The sequence below is a fragment of the Vanacampus margaritifer genome, chromosome 2, assembly GCF_051991255.1.
Source record: "Vanacampus margaritifer isolate UIUO_Vmar chromosome 2, RoL_Vmar_1.0, whole genome shotgun sequence".
In the NCBI taxonomy this organism is placed as follows: domain Eukaryota; kingdom Metazoa; phylum Chordata; class Actinopteri; order Syngnathiformes; family Syngnathidae; genus Vanacampus; species Vanacampus margaritifer.
Genome location: NC_135433.1, coordinates 55,474,798 through 55,498,489, shown reverse-complemented (window position 1 = coordinate 55,498,489; position 23,692 = coordinate 55,474,798). Strand labels below are relative to the sequence as shown.

The 23,692-nt window shown below is 39.4% G+C and overlaps 1 protein-coding gene across 2 annotated transcripts; it reads left to right on the top strand.

Annotated features, from left to right (window-relative positions):
- The first annotated feature begins 579 nt into the window (after positions 1-579).
- On the top strand, positions 580-22,985 carry wipi1 (WD repeat domain, phosphoinositide interacting 1). 2 transcript variants are annotated; one of them, XR_013291092.1, is made up of 14 exons: positions 580-962; positions 4,208-4,290; positions 5,223-5,389; positions 6,161-6,257; positions 7,162-7,259; positions 7,895-7,987; positions 9,978-10,048; positions 10,212-10,319; positions 14,405-14,566; positions 15,087-15,194; positions 16,526-16,629; positions 18,749-18,864; positions 19,978-20,078; positions 22,258-22,276. XR_013291092.1 is itself a non-coding variant. In XM_077556877.1 (13 exons), exons 1-13 carry the CDS (start codon positions 874-876, stop codon positions 22,306-22,308), a joined length of 1,332 nt encoding a protein of 443 aa, XP_077413003.1. In that variant the 5' UTR covers positions 581-873; the 3' UTR covers positions 22,309-22,985. The 2 variants fall into 2 exon arrangements, 1 of the variants encoding a protein (XP_077413003.1); XM_077556877.1 differs by lacking the exon at positions 18,749-18,864 and having other exon boundaries at positions 581-962; positions 22,258-22,985.
- Positions 22,986-23,692: the final 707 nt, after the last annotated feature.

Sequence of the window (23,692 nt, the reverse complement as noted above, 5' to 3'; positions counted from 1 at the left end):
TCTGCTAATAATTTATAAATAAATCACCCAAAAAAAGTCAAGTGATACAGTACATGTAACAGTTACAAAACAAGCAATGTGCACATATAAGAGCAATTCACATCTGAAAAATCTGGACATATTGTAATGCCCTCAAGTCACTTTTACACTTAAGTTGCTTTGTTGCAATAAGCCGTAACAGAATACACATTCAATCAACTGCTGCTATCGGCATTAATATATATATATATATATATATATATATATAAAGTTCCTTCCTTTAATCATGCATCTTTACTGACGTCACAAACACTAATCACAAAGCCCGCCCACACTCAACACTGCGACGAATGAGAAGGCGTGTGTACAAACTTTTGAAGGACACTGCATTTTTAATTGTATTCTAGTTAATTTCATTTGTTATTTGTTTTTACTCTAAGCTTGTGCTGGAGAAATGCAGCCGTATCTCATGAATGGGCAGACAAAAACCCTCATACTCCAACTAGCCAATGAAAAGACACCACTGCACGTCAGTCCAATCATAATCCAATGCAGTGACAACATGTTCCACTACATACCAATCCCATGAGGCTGGTGTGAGACGTCACAAGACGTCACGTTGTCAGCTGTTCTTGTTTTGCTTCTTTTCCTCCCTTCTTTTTTATCGAAGGTCCGAAAACCGTCCTCCCAAAATATCCGGACTGAAGCAGAATTTCAGCATTTTTCAAACGGAGAAACCCTCCGACTCTGCCACGAGGATTTACGCGTAGACCTCCTGGTCCACTTTTCTGCCACATTGGAGTCGTCTTCCGCCGACATCGAGCGACGAGGTGCTGCCGATCCCAGGCCTCCAATCCACGGCGGAGGGAGGGAAGGAGGTCGCTGGGATTCGGGATGGAGTCAGCGGTGGGTGTCAGTGGGCCCGGTGGACCGGACGGACCGGGAGTCCGGTTTGGATGCGCCTCGTTCAACCAAGACGCCACGTAAGGAATCAGACAGGAGTGGATGACTTTGTTCGGTTCTTCCCGTCTTAAATTTGTCCTCCATGTAGTCCAATGCTTACACAGTCGCTTTACGAAGTGTATTCAGAAATGCCAACATTCCACCTAATTAGGGGACTTGTATTTTTTGTTCTGTTTTTTTTTCTGCCTAAGGCAAACCTGCAGTGTCAGTGCATTCCTGTGTTTACATCATACGTACTGCGCAGCGGGCCGATCTTTATAAAACAGCTTCACGATGCTGGTCATGTAGGCCTATAAGAAAGTAACCGATGTCTTGTATTAGCCTACTGTTTGTCATTATGTTCTGCATGTATATTAAGCCAAGCCTATATTAGTCATCACAAAGGATACTTACTGTGCCACTTTCAAGTATGCTTAGTTTAAAGCTAAAAGCTAATAACTAGTAGCCTGTAATAATTTGTAGCTGAAATAGAATCACACACATACTGCATGTCTTATTTGCTTGCTCACTGGTGGCAGTCTACCCCGCTACTGGGTGTAACTTGTGTATCTATAACTGGTAATGGAGGGAAACAACTTAAGACATTTTAATTGTGTAAACAGTTGCCCTCATTGCATATTGTACAAGAGGACACACAATTGGTTTGTTCCCTCTTAAGTTCTGAGTAGGGATGAGAAACTAATATTTTCTCACAACTACCCTTGGTAAAAAGCCTTTTTTTATGTGTATCCTGACAACTTTACGACTAGCGGGATTTTGAAGTATTTGGTTTAGGTGAACGTTATGGGATTTTTAATAGGTTTTAGGTGAATTAATGAGTACACGCTCACACGCATGCACATATGCACACACACACACACACATCCACACACACGCACATCCGCACACGCAAATTTTCACGCACATACGAAGAAAAGAATAAAAAGAGAGAGCAATGATGATGACATGTCGAATCGGTAAGAATGAACAATACTTAGCTCTCTCTCTCAAAAAAAAAATACTTTTTATGATCCAAACGGAGTGGCATATTTTGCCATTAAATTAGCTCCCTGCCATTAAAAAGCTGTAAAGTGATATCGTCTGACCTCTTTGAAGCCAATATTAAATCTGTGATGTTGGTCTTCCTTTGTAATCAGATCCAATTTTAGAGTGGTATAGTCCAGTTTTGATACATTTTTAAAGTTTGATATACTGTAGCATGTTCCATGTTTGGCTTTGACTTGGTGCAAAATATTAGAATGCACAGACTGCAGCTGCCACTTCGTTCTCTCACAACCGAGCTAACAAGTTTGTTAAGCCTTCCATGACTGTTTCTGTCCCTATTTTGGAATTATCAGGTAATAAGGCCATTTTGACAAGACATGGGCAAAATATGCACTGCTTATTACAGAGGTCTAAAAAAAAAAAAAAAAAGGCAGTGAGCTTAAATTATATTGCCTGGACTTTGTGCATAGAAATGCTGTCCATCTGGTCAAGCATACTCATATTCAATTCGTATGGTCATAGACAAAAACAACAACCTGTTCTTAAACAGCACTCCAAAGGTGTTTGTTAAATTAGTTAAGGGCTCGGAATTGCCTCATAGTTACGTGTGAATGATTATAAGCAGTCAACAGCCATCTTCATATTTTATGAAGGCAGCTTTCATGAAACAAACAGCACTCTTTACATTATGCCTTCTACTTTCTGCCTACTCTTTTCTGCATTTCTGCTGAGTCTTGCTGTAAACAGGATGAGGCAGAGCAGGAATGTACAGATCTTGCACTGATCAGGAATGACACCACTAAGAAAATGCTTAAAAAGGAACGAATATCAAATACAGTATATTTATTTGTTCAGTCCATAGATTTTGTATGTACTAAACATGAATATGAGCAGCCAGGATTGGTAACATAAGGCTGGTCAACAAGGTGGTTTGGCAGAACACGGACTGTCGCTGAAGGCAGTGCTAATAAGAGCCTACAGTGGGTATCAAAAGTATATGTTCCAAGGTCAGGTTTCTGTAATATAGAAATAAGACTATGTAACGTAATTAATTATAGAATTTTCACCACCATTAATATGATTTTTAACCTGTGCAATTCAGCTGAACTAAAATCTTCTGTAGAGCGGAAGTCAAGGTAAACAACTGAAATAATGGGGTTGGATAAGTGTGCACACCCTCTTATAACTGGGGATGTGACTATGTTCAAAATAAACTTGCTCAGTGGGAATCAGCACATACCTGCCACCATTTAAAATGCCTCAGGTTTTTATTTATTTTTTGTTTTGTCGGAGAAGCCTGAATGTGTTGTGCTAACACTGACTGACTGGTATTGTGAATTGTTGGTAATTCACGCCACCTTATCTAAGGCCTCAGTCGCTGCTGCAGGAAAACATCCCCAAAGCATGATGCTTCCACCACCAAGTCTCACCCCAAGTATGGTGTTCTTTTAGTGATGTGTTTGTGCCAAACATATCTTTGGAATTATGCCTAAAAAAATTCAACAAAATCTCCCAAATACGTTGTGCTCCAATAAAACCCAGGTTGACCTTTTTCACCAATCTGTTCCCCCTGTATTCGGAGAGATACACAGACTAATGTCAAAACGTGTTAATTCCAGGACTGCCTTTTATTCATAGGGCAGTAACAGTTCTACACAGGAGTCATCATTACTCCACAATGAGCTTAATGATCAGTCATGACAATTTTTATTTCAGTCCCCACCCAACCTTGAAAATAAACAAGGTAGTCAGTAAACAGAATAATAACCTTCCTCAAAATTAGGGTTGGGGAATCCAGGTCCAGAGAGAACAAACCCTGAAACAGTTTGACTATAGACAAAGGTGCGTCTACTCAACAGGTGCTTCTATGAGTTTGTTTACCTACCATTTAAGTAGAAGCATCTGTGGCTAAAGCCAATCTTTTTACTTTCTGGACCTAGATTCCCCAACCCTGCTCACAATACAAACCAAAATGACAGCATAACACATAGCACATATAGCCCATTTGGACACCGGCGTACAGTCGAGTCACACCGGAAGGTATGTCACATGGCCACCATATTTCTTGTTTGGAGGATGCAGCCTGTTCATTTGTATACAGCTCTTAGGCTAACCATATTCGCAACAGTTTATGTGATCCACGGAGGCGACATGAGGAGGAGCCTTCAAAGGATTTGAAGAACTCTGCCTGCAAAATGGCCTTTGTTTGCACACAGCCACTGAGTGAGACATTTAAAGGGGTCTACAGTTTACTAATTGCTTGTGTGTACATGTTTTGCAGGTCATTGGCACTGGGAACAAAGACTGGGTACAAGCTGTTTTCTCTGACCACAGTGGATAAACTGGACTGCATTCATGAGAGTGGTTGGTATAGGTCTTATTAGACCTCCTTACTGTCGTGGCTTGACATGGATGACGATCCAAATAGAGAGAAGCTCGAGAAGCAAGGCTAGAGTGTACATAGGGTGTACTGAATAAAACTATTTATTACCAAAAACAAAAGTGCTAGCAAAGATACAGGTGAAAAATCTAAATACAAACACAACAAAGTCCTAAAAAAAGTCTCAACTCAAGTAACCAAGAAACAAAACACTCATCGCTACAAGTATCAATGGCAAGACAAGGGCATTCATTAGACTTGGGACAGTGACAATGATCCGGCGAAGGCTGGAAGGAAGCATGGAACTAGATACAAACAAACACCTGGACAAGACGCGGCATCTGACTGGTTACTGGGGGAGGGGGGCTTCCTCAAAAAGTGGAATTCCTACACTTCTATTCATTTAATGTATGCAGGTGATGTTACATCTAAAGGAAATTCCAATACACCAAACTTGTCTTTGAGTATTAAATACAACAAATAAGAAGTAAAAACACTATGGTTGAATACAAACATTAATGCACGGTCATGCCTCTGTTAAGGTATGCACTTTCATTGTTTTTTTTTTGCGGAAGATGTTGCTGATCTAAATGAGGAAGAGGAAGGCTCCGTCACAGAGCCCTGGGGCACACCTCTGGTGACTGGGGATTGCTGGATGGATTGAATGAACTGAATGTAGTAGAAGTAGGGGGGCTTTCACTTTGAATATGTAATGAAAGAAAAGTAACGAGTCCTGATGTCATCTGCACAAATAAACAGGATTGTGTAGCTCACTGAGCATTTCATTCTTATCCTAAGAGAGCGAGAGGTATTATTCTGGATATTATTTGCTTGTGTAGTTGTAGTAAGTAGTTCTGTGTAAAGTTGGGCATTGTCCTTACTGTTGCCGTATGTCTGCTCCCTTCTGTCCTACCAGATGCTTCCAATGTCTACATTGTGGAGCGTCTCTTCTCTAGCAGTCTGGTTGTTGTTGTAAGCACCACCACGCCGCAGCGCATGAATATCTACCACTTCAAGAAGGGCACGGAGATTTGCAACTATAGCTACCCCAACAACATCCTGGCTGTCAAGCTCAATAGACATGTAAGATGGTGGTGATCTCAAAATTTTGTTTGAAGCCATATGAAATGGGTTTGTCTTGCTGTGAGTTAGTTAAATCACATCCTGACGCCGTAATCTAGCATTTTTGTTTCCTGGCCATTCCACTCTTAGATTACATTGAATACTGGCAATTCAATTCCACAGACAGACAGCGGCATGTATTGTTCCACTCTACATAAGCAAGTGTGTGTCTTTAAGCATGTCGGTGACGCTTTGAGATATTTGCTTTGTCCTGTTTTAAATTTGAAAAGTTCTCCACTTCTTTTATCGTATTGTATGGATAGATGGATACTTTGTCGTCTAGAATTTATTTATTTATTTTTACTGAATAACTACTTAGTGTTACCATTACAGTATTTGGATAATGGGATGGGTGGATGGATAAACATGTATGGTTCAATTATTTATAATTAAGCTATTCTAGTCTAGAGTCATGTCCAGGTGTCACCTTTACGTATTTAAAAGAATGTGTTTAGTGCCTGTCTAGCGTCTAGAAGGTAGCTGCCTTGATTTCCAGTTCCCTCTTGATTCTGGGGGAGGAGACCTACTAACATTTCATTTAACAATGCTATCAGTGTGAATGAGCTAAACATGCTGCTTTACTCACCATCATTAATAGAGCCTACCAATACTAGTGTCAAAATACAAATTGTGTTTCTATAGCATAACCGCAGAGTGACAGCTATGGCTGTTTGAAAGCACTGTAAATAAAGATGACTTTTATCAGAGTATTGCCTTGTTTTTCTCATGCAGAGGCTTGTTGTGTGCCTTGAGGAATCCATTTATATCCACAACATCAAAGACATGAAGCTGCTTAAGACACTGCTCAACATTCCGTCCAACCCTTCAGGTAAGTCTTACCAAATGTCAAATTGTGAAAAGTTTTCTTTTCAGGTATCATTACTTAGGTTACCTCTGATCCCATTTTCCAAATTGTTATTTTAGTTTGGCGTTAAAACAACATCGGACAGTGAAGACTGCCATAAGTCAAATAGAGTAAAACCACATAGTGAATTTGGATTTCAGTTTTGCCCTCGCCTCACCATCCCCCCAACACACACACGCTTTATTTCGGATATCTATCAACTGTTGACCATTGAATGGCGGAACACTTACTAGTTTGACACTGTTAATTTGAAAGAATGACAACAGGAAGTAGTTGTTGCTGAATTTTACTAAATGTCATTCCACTTCCATCCTTCTTCTTAGGCCCACAATAAGTGACAGATGTAGGTTCTTTTTATAATGTACATCTTTCTTTGGCCACGATTATTGATGTTTATTGTGAAATTGTGTTATCATTGTTCTTTCTCTCCCTCAATATGTTTATCATGTTTAAATGTGTTGTTATTTTTTACAGGTTGACGTTTACAGTAAAAAAACTTAAGTGTCGTAAGTACTATTAAAGCATGCCTAGGGAAGATTTAAATGAGATAGTTCTACAGTTATTTAGGTATACCAGAAACATGTTCAACCCTGAACAGTGTTTTTATTTTTTTATTCAGAGGACATACAAAACATGGTGCGGTTGTTGTTTGCTACTCAGGAGAATACTTGTAAGTTCTCAATTTGCGATGACCACTGAAGACGCATTACTCCTGAAACTAAAAATAATGCATATGCAAATTAGGATTATTGTATGAACAATTGTTGTTTTGACAATGTTGTGTGAAATGCAAAGTTACAAGATACTATTTGATTGGTCTTATGTACCCTTATTTGTTCCCATTTGCACTAAAATCCCCTATTTTCAGGCCTCTGTGCTTTATCTACCAATCACTCCAACTCCTACCTGGCATACCCTGGCAGCACGACAGTGGGAGAGATAATAGTTTATGATGCTGAAAATATGGTAAGAAAAAAGTCTGAATGGGGAAAGCAAATATACTACCTCCTGAAAGCACATGAACAGGATGTGTGTGTGTGTGTGGAGGGGGGGGGGGGGTGTTGCAACATACTGTATCTATTGCTATAACGCCAGTGTTGGAATTTGTTCTGACTATTGGTTATGATGGTCTTGAGCAGATGATGAGAGTTCACGAAGGAAAGGTTGAGAAAAGTTTTTCATTTAGCCAAGTAGTAGTGTCATGGCAAAGTTGTCATCCTTTCACTATAGTTGGCATTTTATATACATTGGCCCACAATACCATTTCAGTGAATTTGATCCATTGGCCCCACAATGCCATATCAATCAGTCAATTGCGCACTCTGTATTGTCATTTTCATTCAAAACTTAGCTCAACGTGCTCTCTGGAAAGAAATTAAAGGCAAATAAATACACTTTTGTGCTACACTACACATTATACTTACAAACACGAACAAATGTATCTTTAAGTCATTTGCCATTTTTTTCCTCTTCCACAGTCAACTACTCTGTTTCTATCATGGTTGAAAATGCTTATTGATATAAATAAATACAAAATTAAATACACATGCCAATGTGATTTGTCATTTTTATCTGAAGTAAAATCTTTCTGGTCATTTCAGAGCACAGTTACAATGGTCCCGGCACATGACAGTCCTCTGGCAGCTCTTTGCTTCAATGCCTCAGCCACCAAACTTGCCAGCGCCTCCGAGCGGGTAATCCAGACCAAAAGATGCATCATCTTTACAAGTCAAATCTGGCATGTGTTGTTTTAATATTGATTTGTCTTAATTACTCTCTTTTTTAAAGAGGGGATTTTAAAGGTCTATATGCAAATGAGTGCAAACATACTACTAACCACAAAAAAGTAGACTTTTTTTATTTGAAATGTCATACACTGGACACACACGCACACACACATTTTATATATATATATATATATATATATATATATATTAGGGGTGTGAATTGCCTAGTACCTGGCAATTCGTATCACGATTCATAGGTCACGATTCGATTCGATACCGATTAATCCCGATATGAATCTGTAAATTGATTATTGCAATTTTTTATTTATTTTTACTCAAATTTAGAAAATACAAATCAGTAAACTTATACACTATAAGATTTGTAAGAAAATGTATTTATTTATCTGAAAATTCAGGCTTATAACTAATAAGCCACTGCATTTAACAAACAGGTTGCAGTCTGTTTCATGTTTGAACAGCACTGAAATAAAATATTATGGCTTAATGTTCCATTAATATAACATTCTTCCATGCTTAATGTGTGAATCCTAACCCTAAGTAAGACGTTTTGTTGAATATTCCCATAAAAAAAATTATGTTTAAAAATCAATTCGGCCACATATCGACTCGATTCGAGAATTGTGGCCTGTAATATCACGATATATTGCTGAATCGATTTTTTCTAACACCCCTAATATATATATATATATATATATATATATATATATATATATATATATATATATATATATATATTTATATATATATATATATATATATATATATACACACACATCCATCCATCCATCCATCCATCCATCCATTTTCTTAACCGCTTGTCCTTACAAGGGTCGCGGGGGGCGCTGGAGCCTATTCCACCTGGCTTAGGGGCAGTAGGCAAGGTACACCCTGAACTGGTTGCCAGCCAACCGCAGGGCATATATATATATATATAAAATGAGCTGATACAAAAACAAAACACAATATTGTGTTTTTGTACATAACAGCAATGCATTAAAACAACCTACAATCTCTCACAACACTTAATACTGAGGCGCTTACTTGCTAATGCACGCATACATCGAGTTCCTCCGCATATTGACTCGATTCACAAGCATATTACGTTCCCCTTCATCTTAACGATTAGCGTGGATTTTAAACATAGAAGGGGCAAAGCATACCTTGTGAAAATGAAACTGCACTAGAACTGCACAAATGAAAATCAACCTGACTTTTTGAACAGATGTGCTGCTTTTAATATCGTGACATGACGTAGAGGCTATTGTGGCAGTTTTAATATTGCGATATTTCTACTCATTAACTAATAATGATGGGAAAATGAAGGTTCATAAATCACTTGTGACCTTTTTTTACTACTCTAGATTAAAAAAAAGGTTAGTGCAATGGAAATTAATCACATTTCCACTGCATCTTTAAACCAAGAGCACTATTAGAGCAGTAAAAAAAAAAGTGGTTCATGAATCTTCATTTTCCCATAACTACTAACTATTCTCATACACACGTATCCATTTATGGATGAAGGAACCTCCGTGTTAACAGTGTGATTGGCGATCCCGCTTGCCACCACACATAACTCCATCACAAACATGGAGCTCTCTTAAATGGAGGTCCTCTTAGGCACCTGTATCGTATGTTTTGGATGTTTCCTCTTCCAGCACACCAAATTGATATTATCAACTCATCAGCAGGCTCTGCAGAAGCCTGATAACGATCCCGATCGTGTGAATCAGGTGCGTTGGAGGACGGAAACATCCAAAACATGCTGTTGCCCTCCAGGCCCATAGTTGGTGACCCATGGCACATACATAAATGCATACAGTACTGCTGTTGTAATATAAACCCTGACAGCACTCACTGTGTAGCTTTCCTCAGCATCTGTTAAACATCTGTATTGTTCTTGCTAAGGATGCTAAAGATCACCCTGACTGTCCCTTAGGGCACTGTAATCCGAGTGTTTTCCATTCCTGAGGGCTTCCGTCTATTTGAGTTCCGCCGTGGCATGAAGAGGTCAGATATCTATCAAATTATTATTATCTACATACTGCAAAATCATTTATAAAATCACTGCATGACCTGCATAAATGTTTGTGTTTTTTAATGCCATCACTCTGATTAAGACAGATATAAAGATTCAAATTACCGTTACCATGTGTTTATGTCTTGTCTGCAGGTACGTCAACATAAGCTCTTTGTCCTTCAGCCCAGACGCCCAGTTCCTCTGTGCTTCCAGCAACACCGAAACAGTACATATCTTTAAACTGGAGCAAGTGGGACCAAGGTACACACACACACACACACACGCACACGCACACACACACACACACACACACACTGAAATTAAAATGACAGGCAAACTGTAATTAAAATTAATCTAACCTCATCAAATCTGACTCCCTCATCAAATGTTGCGAACTATCGTGACATAACATTTGACGTAAGATGCTCGTGACATAACAGTGATAGGTGTGGTGAGGTACATGGATATTGAGGCATTAATATTACAGATTAAAAAAATTATAAAATAAAGAGAGTGGCATATTTGCCTTAAAATGAGCAGGCAGACATTTAAAAAAAAAAGTGCAGTCTTTGCACAGTATTTGGCAGCCATAAAGAAAAGTTACTTCCAGGGGTTTCGAGAGGGATTATTGGCCATTGCAATTTCTTACTAATCCTAAAAGGCTACTCATTAAATTAGATTTTTCATTTTATTTTTACCTTAACTCATTTGCTCCCAAAAACGTATAAAAATGTTCTATTTTTAAAGTTTTAAGTGTCCCAAGGACGTATTTATACGTGTTTTATGTGTTTTTTATGCTACAGCATACAGAAATTGTGGAATTTTCAGCAGTTTGGTGAGATGAATGAAACAGTCTGAAAAAAACAACTTGTCTTTTGGGTTTCTTTATATTTGAAGCTTCAAATGTACACAAGTCTTACAGTGCAGTCTACATAGTTGTGGTCTGTAAGAGAGTGCGGGAATATTCTTTATGCTGCCGAGTTAGGAATTTGGGAGGAAAAAGGGAGGCAGGAAGGCAAGCAGTCTGTTTTGAGCAAGCTTATCAGTTCAAGGTTACTTTGGTATTGCTTCCTGACCCAGGTACAAAAAGCCCTTTGTTAATGAAAATACAGGTGTCCACAATACAGTAGGTTATAAACTTATGTTAATATGTGCTGAATAATTATTTTCCATAACATTAGTTATTACAAAAACGGCCAGCAGGTGGCAGCAGAGCAAAAGAGATCAACCAGGGCCGTGTTGAATAAAGCTCATTTACCCACAGCTCTATACAGATTTGTGAATAATGATGAAACTTAGCTATACTCTAATGCTAATTTCTGCGAAACGGAAACAGATAGAAATATATATTTTTTTCCTGATGAAAGAAGAGACTCTAATCTTTCTTTTTGGTAGGTTCCATATTTTTATAGAAATGGAACACAATATTCTGTAGGCCTTGCAAAAACAGTCAAAATCCAGTAAAACAGTCGGGAGCAAAGGGGATTGCGTCTTTGAAAATGGCTCAGAGTGAATGAGTTAATCTGTTTCTTCTAAATTCCAGTAAATAAAGTCTTTCTTGATCAGTCCTATTCCGAATGAATGCTAATTAAATAACAAAATTAATATTAATTAATTGAAGTAGACCAGAGAACTAATATGGATTTTATGTAACCATTGCTTTTACTTTATGCATGTATGCATCCCTGCAACACACAGTAAATACATTGAATACTGAAAGAGAATAAAACTTGATATAATAATGTACTTACATATTCAATGCATTGATTTCTGCAATGATTCAGAGGGATTATTCCACACAGTTGTCAAATGTATGAATTAGGGCTTAATTTAAATTCATTAAAGTGGTTTAAAAAAATAAATAACTCAGTTAACTCCCATGTGCAGCCAAACTTGGAGTAGTCACTGGTGGGAAGATGAATAAACATGGACGATAGGTAGTTTTACTTTCTGATTTACTTGCTTAATGCTTGTTGGAGAAGTAATTTGTAGACTTTGCCGAGCCAAATTGAAATAGCATATTAGTTGTACGTAATGTAGGGGAGTTATACTAATGGTTCACTGATTCATGTGAACGAGCTATCTTCACACCGGTGTGTTGGCCAAACACCACTCAGAGCAAGGTTCCAAATGATACCCTAAACAAGAGTTTGCCTTTCTTTGCTTTACTCCAAGTTTCTTCATTCAATTCACTTCCATATCCGTACAACATTGATATAGGATCTCTTCCATCTTCATACAATATTTGTTCAGTATTTGTGGGCTATTGGTGTAAGGTGTGACTGTAGGTGTGTGTGGTTTGTGTGTCTGTATGTGGTTGTCTAAAGAAAGACAGAAACTAGACCAATAAGCAAATGTATGCAACTTAGGTAAAGGCACTCACATTAAACAAGCGCAGTTAAGCTAGCGACATTTAAACAGCACTTCAGGTATGCGCTCTTATTTTGAAACTGAAATGGTGACACTTCCGGTGTTAGATTAGCAGTGCAACATCGATTTAAAATTACTATGCGATAACGTGTGCATGAGGAACGTCGTCTAAACACTCTTAACAAGCAATTTGGGTGAACAAGCTATAGCTGGTTCTGACAACATGCTTACAGACAAGTAAATTAGAATAATATAATTTGACTAGTCATTGACGCACACTGCTGGACAAATCACAACACCGCGCACACTCTAGCGCCAGTCTTTCTACAGTCGCTGCTGGTGAAGACTGATTCTGTTTTAACGGCCACACGCACAAGCACGATGGTAAGTCATGTCAAGTGAACTCACTTTCCAATGAAAAGAGGATACAAATTATGCAAATTAGTAATTGTCTTAGTTACGTAAATAACCAAGTTGAACATATTAGACTTAGGAAATAAACAACTTAGTAGCCTTTTCTACAGCTGCCCCCAAATGTATGCATACATTTGCACATCAATAAAAGGCACAAAGTCTATGGTTGAACAGCGGCAGTAGCGTTGTCTTCCTCATTCTCTGAAGGAAGCGCAGAAAGGACCACCAGCCTAGCAACAGGCCGGGTATAAACTCTCCCGTCTCACATCAGCAGACCGGATATGTGTCAGGACAAGGATGAGTCTTAGTTACTGTTCCTTTTCTCCTCCCTTAAAATTCATCCCCTTATCAGACAACAGCTCTGCGGGTGTTCCCCGGCGGGCACTGAACCGACGAAGGGCCATCAAGTATGAGTCTGTTTGCATGGCAGTCAGCAGGTCCAGGTGGACTGCGCGGGTGGTGAGACATTTGAAGATGATTCCCCATCTTTTTTCTTGACGGCGGCCCACCTTTACTTCAAAGGGTCCAAAACAATCCATCCCTGTCCAATAGAATAAACGAAGACGAGCTGCAGGTAGATCTGCCATTTGTGGGACAACGGGTCTAGCTCTCAATCTTCTGCAATTAAAGCAACTATACTGGTGGTTCCTGACAGCTTCACGCCCACGAAGAACCCAGAAAGAGTGTCGCAGCTCAAATAAACTACTTTGTAGCCTTTTCTACCTTTCTTTGGCATACCATCTCGGAGCAAAATTCCCTGTTCAAGTTACAGACAAGGGGCCTCGCAAAATAATGCTGTTGGAGTGTTGTGCTGGAGAGATGTTTCTAAACCTGTAAGCGGGAAGTTTGAAGAAGTCTGTTTTGATCGTTTTGTTCAACAGTTGTATTTTACAGGAGAACAATTGTATTCAAGGACCAAAGAAAGCTATTAGAACATTCTTTCAATCTAAATATACTTTCTATTTAATGATTTTACATTAATTTTAAAATTTCACTCAAGCAAATATGTTACAAGCTTAGTAGAAAATGTGATTAATTGTGATTAATTACAGAATATTGGGCAATTAATTAGTTAAATTGTTTAGTCATTTGGCAGCACTTGTGAAATACAATGACAACCACCACAGATGTCTGGGTGAGGCAAATCTTTCGGCCTGCGCCACAATCAAATCCACCAAAATTGCTTGACACCACCTGCACCACTAGATAGACGTGCTTTTTGAGAGTCTAAAATCGAGTCTACTTTTGTCACCAAATTCCGAGATAAGCCTGAGGACGCAGCAGTCCGGCCCAGGAAGGCCCAACAAGTTCCCATGCACAGTAGATTAGACTGGGGCGACAGCACCAAAATGAAGATGCACCCGTGTTTACACAATGCGTACGAGCACCTGTGTATGTAAATAGAGCCCTTAATATAAGAACTGGTGCATTTTGCCAACTGTCACTCTGTGGTGAAAATATATTTGGTCTTTGTGGCACTGAGACACCCAGAATTCACATTAAGGCCAGTTCTAAACAGAGGCAAACTCCCTCAAACCAACTTTTTTGTTCCCTTGGTACAGTGGAGATGAGACGGCCACTTGGTCAGCCTATGTGGGGAAGATGTTCACAGCAGCCAGCAGCTACCTACCTGCTCAGGTATCTGGTATGATGAGCCAGGACCGCGCCTTTGCCACAGTTCATCTCGTCACGTCGGGCCAGAAGAACGTGTGTGCACTGGCCATGTAAGCTTCTTTTGTTGTTGTTGAAACTTAAGACATTCATACCGGCCTTTCGTAGTTCACATAACTTCATATTATTTGTCTGCAACTTTAAGGTGATGATAATGGAGTCTTTAAGCAAATGCTGCTAATTTGGTCTCCCCATGGGTGCGCTTATGTCACAAGGGATGCGCTGCTTACGCATATCTGCACGCATTGTGCATATTCCATCCCCTGCGCATTCCCCTCGTGCAAAATGTGGCTCCCCATGGAGGATGAGGCCCTTTGCACAATGTGTGTTCTGCATTTGGAGAGTGGTGGTGCTGTTCAAGCAAAGCCATGTTAGAAACATTTTAGTAGCATACAGCATGCTATTATGTCCATCCTAATGTGTGTGCTGCAAAGATGTATTATGTGGCAAGCTAATCGATTTCAAGCAATAATCACAAACGTGCGATGATAAAATGGAGGCGTTAAATAGTCGATGAATTGGTTGAACACCAAGTTGGCAAGAATTGTTTGAAATGACAATCCGATTTTTCAGGATCCAGAAGCATCCACGTTTGCTGGTGGCAACAGCTGATGGCCAGCTTTTCATCTACAATGTCAACCCACAGGATGGAGGCGAGTGCATGTTGGCACACAATCACAGGTCAGGCCACGGTGCTGGGTCCAGGGTTACAATAGTTTTGTATTAAAAAAATATATATATTTTTTATTTCCTTTTGACTTATTTTTTTTCAAGGTAGTTTTAGTTTTATAGTGAGTTTATTAGTGTTTATTAGTTTGTATTTTTTTCCAAAATAGTTTTAGTATTAGTGTTAGTTTTTTTCTTCCTTTTTTGTGTTCTTTTAATGCACTTTCATTAATGTTTTTTTCCCTCTCAAATTTAGTTTTACTTATTTTATGTATTTATTTATTTATTTATTTAACTATAGTAACCATGGCTGGTCATATGATAATATCCATCCATCCATTTTTTTTGTTTTGCTCATCCTCAATAGGGTCTGAGTATTCACTTTCACTCATCCATGATGATTATAATTATAGTAACTAATGGATTGGATGTAAATTTAAAATGTACAGTGGCCCAAATGACAATCACTTTGCAACAGTACGATCAAATATTTGTTGGAAGTTTGACGTTGTCTGTCATATACGACATCAGAATACTGTTATTATTTTTTTACATTTTGTTAGCTACTTAGCTAGCTATTTTTTCTGTCGTTTCCTTCTACTTATTGTGACACTTGTTCTGAAAGGATGGCAGTGGTATTGTATGTTATTGTGAAATGAGGCAGACTGACAGGCTAAGCAGAAAAGGCGCCATTTGGAGAGTATCGCCCATTAAACCATGTTTAGCGGTTCTGTTGCTACGTTGTTGTTGCATTACTGTAGCATGGTAAGCTCAGCTGGCTTACCAAGCAACTTTTTGTTAAGAAAGGACTTTGATTTCAAACTTCTTATGAGAGCCACTCGCTAATTAATGTACATGGCCGCCAACTGGTTGGCTGCCACATGCTTATTATTATTAGGTCACTCTACATGGTACACGCATATTACATTCTAAAGAGTGTAATACACGTGTGCAGTGTTTTAACGTTTGCATTACATTTGTAGTTAATCACATTTAATACTTAACAGTTGATGACAGATTAAGAACATTATCAACACAATGTTTATTACCCCACTCTACTTTTATTCTACAATGAGTCAAGTTGAAATTTTAGCTTAAACAATGCCAGAACAGCAAATAAAAACATGAAATTAATCTCAGTAGGAAATGTTGTTGTGAAAGAAGACCAAATTGAATTTTGACCAGCGTCGGAGAATGAATTGTGGTCACACTCTATATTTAAGAACATTCATTGTGACACCTTAAACTCATGTAAACAGGAAAAAAAACAGCACTTGATGGAAATACTCTTGTTCTACATCAAGAAAATGATAAGCTGTGCAAAAATAAATGTGCTCTTCTTTTAGGCTTTTTGGTGTTGATGATGATCTGATGCCAGCACAGGCGTGTCCCTCATATGCTGCAACTGTTGCCTTACCAGCTTCTAGTCCCATCACAGCGACTCTTACTGGTTAGTAGACATACGATGTCGATCAATTAGTTTGTCTATGAAACAAAGGGTTCACTTTTTCTGTCCAATGACATTATTTCTCTCTCATATGGCACCCATTACAATTACAGTATATGCCGATTGCCAGTTGTGTAAATGGGGTATATGCCACGGAGGAGGCGGGACTTCCGACTTCCTGGTTTTCACACATCAGCTTTGTTTTCATTTCCTGTTTGCGACGTGTGGGCCGCGTCCCAGTGCTTGCGCTTCCACCTTCGTTCCCCTCGGGTGCGAGTGTGTAGTGTTGTCTGTCTTGTCCGAAACATTATAGAGTGTTGAGACACCCTGGCAGTTGGGGGGCGCAGGGGTGGGGGTGTGAGTGTTGGCCGGAAACGACGCTGATGTGTGAAACCCGGATGTCCGTGGCATCTACCCCCATTAGGTGGTGACAGCCAATAGCTACTTTCCTTACTTGGGAGTTGGCAACACTTCTCTAATCTATTGTTTGAATGTGATATTTTACAATTGGCCACCAGATGTCGCTGTGGGGAGATGTTTCAAACGTCCCAAAAGATCTATTCTTTTTCTGAATCAATTTTTACAAATGATTCGATCGTTTCAATGTTCCATTTCTGTCATGGCAGGGTTGCACTCACCAAAAAATATTTTAATCTAAAAAATTTAATAATTTAAAGGAAACCGGAACATGGAATAAAAAATACAAAAATCAACAAAGTCCAAAAAACAAAATCAAAGTTACAAACACATGGTACAAGACTGACCTGGGAACGTGACAACTGATAGCAATACACAAGCAGACGCAAATGATCCAACAAAGACTGAACAGAAACAGGGAACTAAATACAAGCAAATTTACGAGACAATAATCACCTGGACAAGACACAAATGGCTGAGGGAGCTTATTGGTAGACACGAGGGACAGGGGGGGAGAACAGGTGGAAACTAAACCATAATGAGACAGACATTAACCACAAGACAATACACAACAGGAAACAAAACCAAATAGAAATCTAAAACTCGGATCTCGGATCTCCCATTGGAACTTATTCCAAGTACTTTGGTCTGCCAATTCTGCTTCTGGAATAAGGTCCATCCATCTATCATCTACTGCTTATCCGGGTGAGCGGGGAGCAGCAGCTTTAGCAGGGAGGCTTAGGCCCCGTCCACACGAAAGCCAGTTTCAATGTATCCTCACATGTTTCTTACCATTTAAGCCGTTCATCCACATGACAGCGCGGTTTCAGACCTTGAAACCGCTCACTTTTATAACCGGGCTCCATAGTGGAAAGATTTCAAACCGTGCCCCGTACGCAGCCGTCTGGACACCTTATGCAGGATACTCCTCCAGCGATGACGCATGGCCGCTGCTCGATGACGACGCATTGTCGCAGATTCATGACGTATGCGCCAATTCTCGCGTGTCTGCGCACAAATCGTCGTCTGTCAACAACAATGGCAGATAGCCATGTCGTAGTCTTTTTGCGCAGCCTCCTTATCTTATGCTTATGCTTATGCTTTTTCAGCAAAATATTTTGCTTCTTCATTCCCACGTTCAACAAGTGGTGTTGTACTTGAATCACCCGTCATTGTCACTTCTCCTGTGTTCGTCTTTTTCATGTTGTTTTGATACATGCAAAGCCATGTTTGTTCTCTAAATTACAAAAAAGTGTCCGTCGTCTTCGCTGATTCTTCTTCTACGCTTTCCGATAACTCCCTGTGGCTGCGCTACAGCGCCACTCCAGACTTGGCATATGCATTACAGCCGTTAAACGTCCTCAGCGTCTTCTTTTGGACACACGCAAATCTTGAAATGCGTCTGTGTGTAAAGATTTGTTTGAGGAACGAAGCCGGCTTTGCTTCCGTCTAAACGGGGCCTTAGGGTGCACTCACACTAAGGCCATTTCTTCCATACCGTACTAAAGCCCGGTTGCCCCCATGCCTTGTGAAAATTAAACTGCACTAAAAAACTAGCCACCAGAGGGTGCTAGAACTGCACAAATAGAAATCAACCCAACTTTTTAAACAGATGTGCTGCTTTTAATAATCGTGACATGACGATAAATTGTGGCAGTTTTAATATTGCAATATCACAATATTGCTGTTATCGTGACATCCCTAGATTACTCTAACCAAACCGTGCCTGGGCCCAGTTGCCTCCGAAATATACGTCATCACATTGATTCACGCAAGAAGAAGACGTCATCATGAGGGACTGCACTTCATCATCAAACCAACGTGAGCCCTTTGCTGCTGCCATCTCTTTGCTTTTGCTTTTTTTCTGAGAGAGCTCAGTATTGTTCTTTCAGTAATTTTACCGATTCGACATGTCATCATCATTGCTTTTTCTTTTTTCTTTTTATGTGCGTGAGTATGTGCATGTGCGAGTGTGTGTGTGCATGTGTGCGTGCGTGTGTACTCATTAATTCATCTCAAACCTATTCAAAATCCCATACCGTTCACCTAAACCGAATACTTTAAAATCCAGCTATCTCTTTGCTAGGGACGCTCAGGTCACCCGCTTTTTACGTCGCACGTACGTACTCGCCGCGGCTGTGCGAATGTGCGGCCAACCGTACCGTTCTCTGTCCCACCTTTCCTGATCGTGCTAAACTGGGGATGAACCATACTCAGGCGCGGATCGATTGCGCTCACACTACCGGACTTTAGCAGCAACAGTGCTTGGGCAAGGTACAATGGCCCTAGTGTGAGTGCGCCCTTTGACTTACCTCTCCCCAGCCACTTGGTCCAGCTCCATCGGGGGGATTCCAAGACGTAGACACATTCCCTGTGTCCAAATTCATAATGCTGAATTTGTCGGCTGCATGACGTCACTCCCGGCATGACTCGACCGCACACACGGACTTACACATGAATGGACTGTCGGTCAATGCACTACCAAAAAGCAGCATTGGCAGTTGAAAAAGTTTACTGAATTGTTTATCTGTTTCCTTTATTTCGTGGCGGCCGTTGCTCATGGTGTAGCGACGGTCGTTCAGTAATCGGAAGGTCGGCTGTTCGATCTCCGCTCTCCCCAAGTCATGTGTCATTGTGTCCTTGGGCATAGCACTTCACACACATTGCCTCCAGTGCTACTGACACTGGTGTATGGAAGGTGCAAATGTTTGGTGGTGGTCGGAGGGGCCGTAGGTGCACACTGTCAGCCACGCTTCGGTCAGCCTGCCCCAGGGCAGCTGTGGCTACTTAAGTAGCTTACCGCCACCACAGTGTGAATGTGTGAGTGCGTGAATAATGTATCCATTCCATTGTGAAGCGTCTTTGACTGTCTAGAAAAGCGCTATATAAATCTGATGCATTATTATTATTATTATTCATTTGTCCTCCACTCAGGCTACTCTGAAGATGGTGGGGCAAAGAACGGCGAAGTAATCCCAGAACACGAGTTTGCTGATGGGCCAGTGTGTCTGGATGATGAGAACGAGTTTCCGCCTGTGAGCATCCAGAAGTGCTAACTAAGCAAGCTCTTGTTGTAGTAAAACCCATAACATTCTCCTTTGTCAAACTGATCAGAACGTATCTATTTAGCATGTTTTCTACAACAGGTAGTTTTGACACTCGCAAACAGAAATGAAAACAGATGATTTAGGCAAATAGGCAAGAGCCCAATAATAATGGATTCAGGAAAAGCACACTTAAAATGTACGTGTGGTGCTCAGAAGGAGATACATGGTGTTTAACAAGAAAAACAGCCTCACTGCTTTTATTGAAGCAAGCTTATAATAGTTCCTATTTGTCGAGACACCATGTCACCTAGTGCTCACAGCCACACTTGCCTGCAAGGAGTGAAGCTGTGACATCACCACGTTGAAAGCCGTCTTGGCTCAATCGTCCCGCCCCCCAATTCAACGTGGCATTTTTTTGGGCCACAAATCTGAGTCATTCTTGCAACTCTCCAATACTGACAAAGGTTCCGTCAATCCGTCACTGACGACGCCTGTCTAGTCACGTTATGTCTTCTCTGTTTAAATAAATAATAATTAAATATCCAAGTCTCTGACTTACATCCATAGGGATGCAACCTGGTGTATCACTCAATAGTAACTATGGCTGAGAGTGAGTAACTGTCAACATGACATCACATTTGCCCCAACATGGCAACGAGCATTAAAATTAACCAGCGAAATTATTTTAGCAAATACAATGGGATCAACAGATAATTATCAAACTTTACAATATTGCTCTGTTTCCCTATTAATACAAACCCAATTCCCAAAAAGTTGTGACACTACAAATTGGGAATAAAAACTGAATGCAATTATGTGGAAGTGCCAAATTTCAACATTTTGTTCAAAATAGAACATAGATGACCGGTCAAAAGTTTAAACTGAGAAAATGTATCATATTAAGGGAAAAATATGTTGATTGTAAATTTCATGATGCCAACAAATCAGAAAAAAGTTGGGACATCATCACTTTCAAAGAAGATCTTGCATTTCTCAACACGATAATGCCAGACCACATGCAGCACCAATTACAACATCTTGGCTGCGTAGAAAAAGTATCCGGGTATTGAAATGACTAGCCTGCAGTCCACTTCTTTCACTTATAGAGCACATTTGGCGCATCATAAAGGGGAAGGTGCAACAAAGAAAGCCCCAGACAGTTGAACAGTTAAGAGAGACGCACGCGTGTTAGACAAGAATGGGACAGCATTCCTATTTCTAAACTTTAGACTCTTGTCTCCTCGATCTCCAGATGTTTGCAGACTGTTGTAAGAAGAAGAGGGGATGCGTCTCAGTGGTGAAAATGGCTTTGTCCCAACTTTTTTGAGATTTGTTGACACCATGGAGTTTAAGATCAACATAGTTTTCTCTTTAAAATGATACATTTTCTCAGTTAAAATTTTTGACCTGTTCTCTATTTTCTATTCTGAATAAAATAGTAAAATTGGGCACTTCCACATAATTGTATTCAGTTTTTATTCACTATTTGTATAGTCCCAACTTTTTTGGAATTGGGTTTGTACCTCGAAATGAGGTACACTTAAAGAAAGCAAAAAATAAAACGGCACAAATTCAATTGCATTTGTGCGTTGTTTGGACAAAAGCGGTATTGACATTCTGAAACTTCAATATATTTTTAATTTGTACAAAATACACTGAAAAAGCAGGTTGTTTGGAATAGTAATTATTATTATTTTTGTTATTTTCATTTCATTCATATTTGCATTGGGGAAAAAATAGCAAATGGTAACACTGTAACCCCATCTCGGGTCAAACTGTCACCATCATAAAGCCAATGTCAAATGTACAATTTAAGAATTGTTTTAAGATTCCCAACTGTCATACAAAGTCTAAAACTAGATGAAGTTTGTAGGCAGAAGAGAGAGAGTTGATTGGCTTCATGAGTCCGATTTTTTTTTTTTAAACATTCTCGTCACACAAATGTAAAATGGAGTCCAGTGAAGTCCCCAGTATTATGTCATGTAAGATTATATTTTTTATTTTTGGAAAATTATTGCGAAAACACAAACTCAAACCTAAAACTTTGTGCAACTTTAGAGGCATATTTTCCCAGAGAACAAAAATGTGATCTTAATCTATCACTCGAAACTTGCCTTTCATATACTGTTGAGACCAAACTAATCACTATGTTGATGTGTTTTGGTAGATTAATTGTTGCCGTGATGGGACCGACGTTGGCCAGGGGAGGCGCTCATGAGGTGGTTTGAGTTCACAAGCAAGCGAGATGAGCAGGAATACAAGATGTTTTTTCTTTCAGTGATGAAAAAATAGAAGACTTCAATTAATATTTATTTGAGAAACAAGGCACTAACAATTTAAAAGATTTCTTACACCGTAGTTTCATAAATGTGCCACTTTGGTAATACAGTATGTTCCAAAACGAACGGTATGAATCGATTTCTGTCAAAGTGGCCTCAAACCTTCGCCAAGCTTCCTCAAAATATCACCTGTGTGATTGATTGGAGGTTTCACTTTATTCAGTAATGATGGCAACTTGAAAGGAAATCAGGGAGTTTATGCTTAAGTATTTTGTGAATATTTGAGGTGCATGCTGGGACAGCAATATAACCATCAACCATTTTCAAAACTCTATTACTTGACAGATATTTTATTACAGTCTATTATTGTAGCAACATGTTTTGCCTAAAAAATATCGTTAGTTATATTCATAACATAACTCATTTTTATTCTGTATTTTAGTTTACTGTGTTGACGTGAGTCAAGTGTTGATGTCCTCAATACAGGTCAGGAAATTTGTATGTACTGTATGTATGTGGTTTGTGACTATTATCATTTATATGACAAAGCAAAGTATCTTGCTAATTGCACAAGACCAAAACAAATAAACAAGGAAAGTGGCATAAAACTGGTAAATGAGCTTTGTTTAATTGTTCTGGTTCATGTGACTTCTTTTTTTTGTTACGATATAAAAAAATATCTACAGTAAAGGTATATTTACATGTTATATGAGAACGGCTGTGGGTTTATTTAATTAAGTAAACAAGGTCAGTCCCAGGTCCAATTCCAAAAGATTTACTGCTTATGCAAAGGTGTTAACCATTATTGTGTTGCATAAGTATATTGAGCTGTCAGCAAATATTTATTCCAATTTACTGTCAGAGGTTCAGCATGAGTTGGTGCCATTATTTTTTCAACAGTGGTCACATACATATATATACCTGACATGAAAACTAGGTCATGTTATCAAAAACTGCGCAAATATTGTTTAAACCCAGATGCGAAGTTTGATCAATTCAGCTCATTCAGTCAATCTCGTCAACATATACTGAAACACCAAATGTTTTTCATCTGTTCAGGCTTTTCCTGTTTTGTTGGTTTTCTAGCAGATGCCTGAAGGTTTAGTGCTTAGAATTATTTTGAAGTGTTCTAATTCCTTAGGTCTTGTCAAACAAAACAAAAAAAGATCCAGAAGGTGGCAGGAGTTTGGAAGAGTTGTAAATAGCAGTGTTTTCCCAAGCCCGAGGTAAAAACTTGTCAGGAATGCGTCCGCAAGCTTGAGGAACTCGTACTTGTTAGCGGGGGCTTGAGGACGCTTCTGGCTCAGCAGTCACCCCATACCA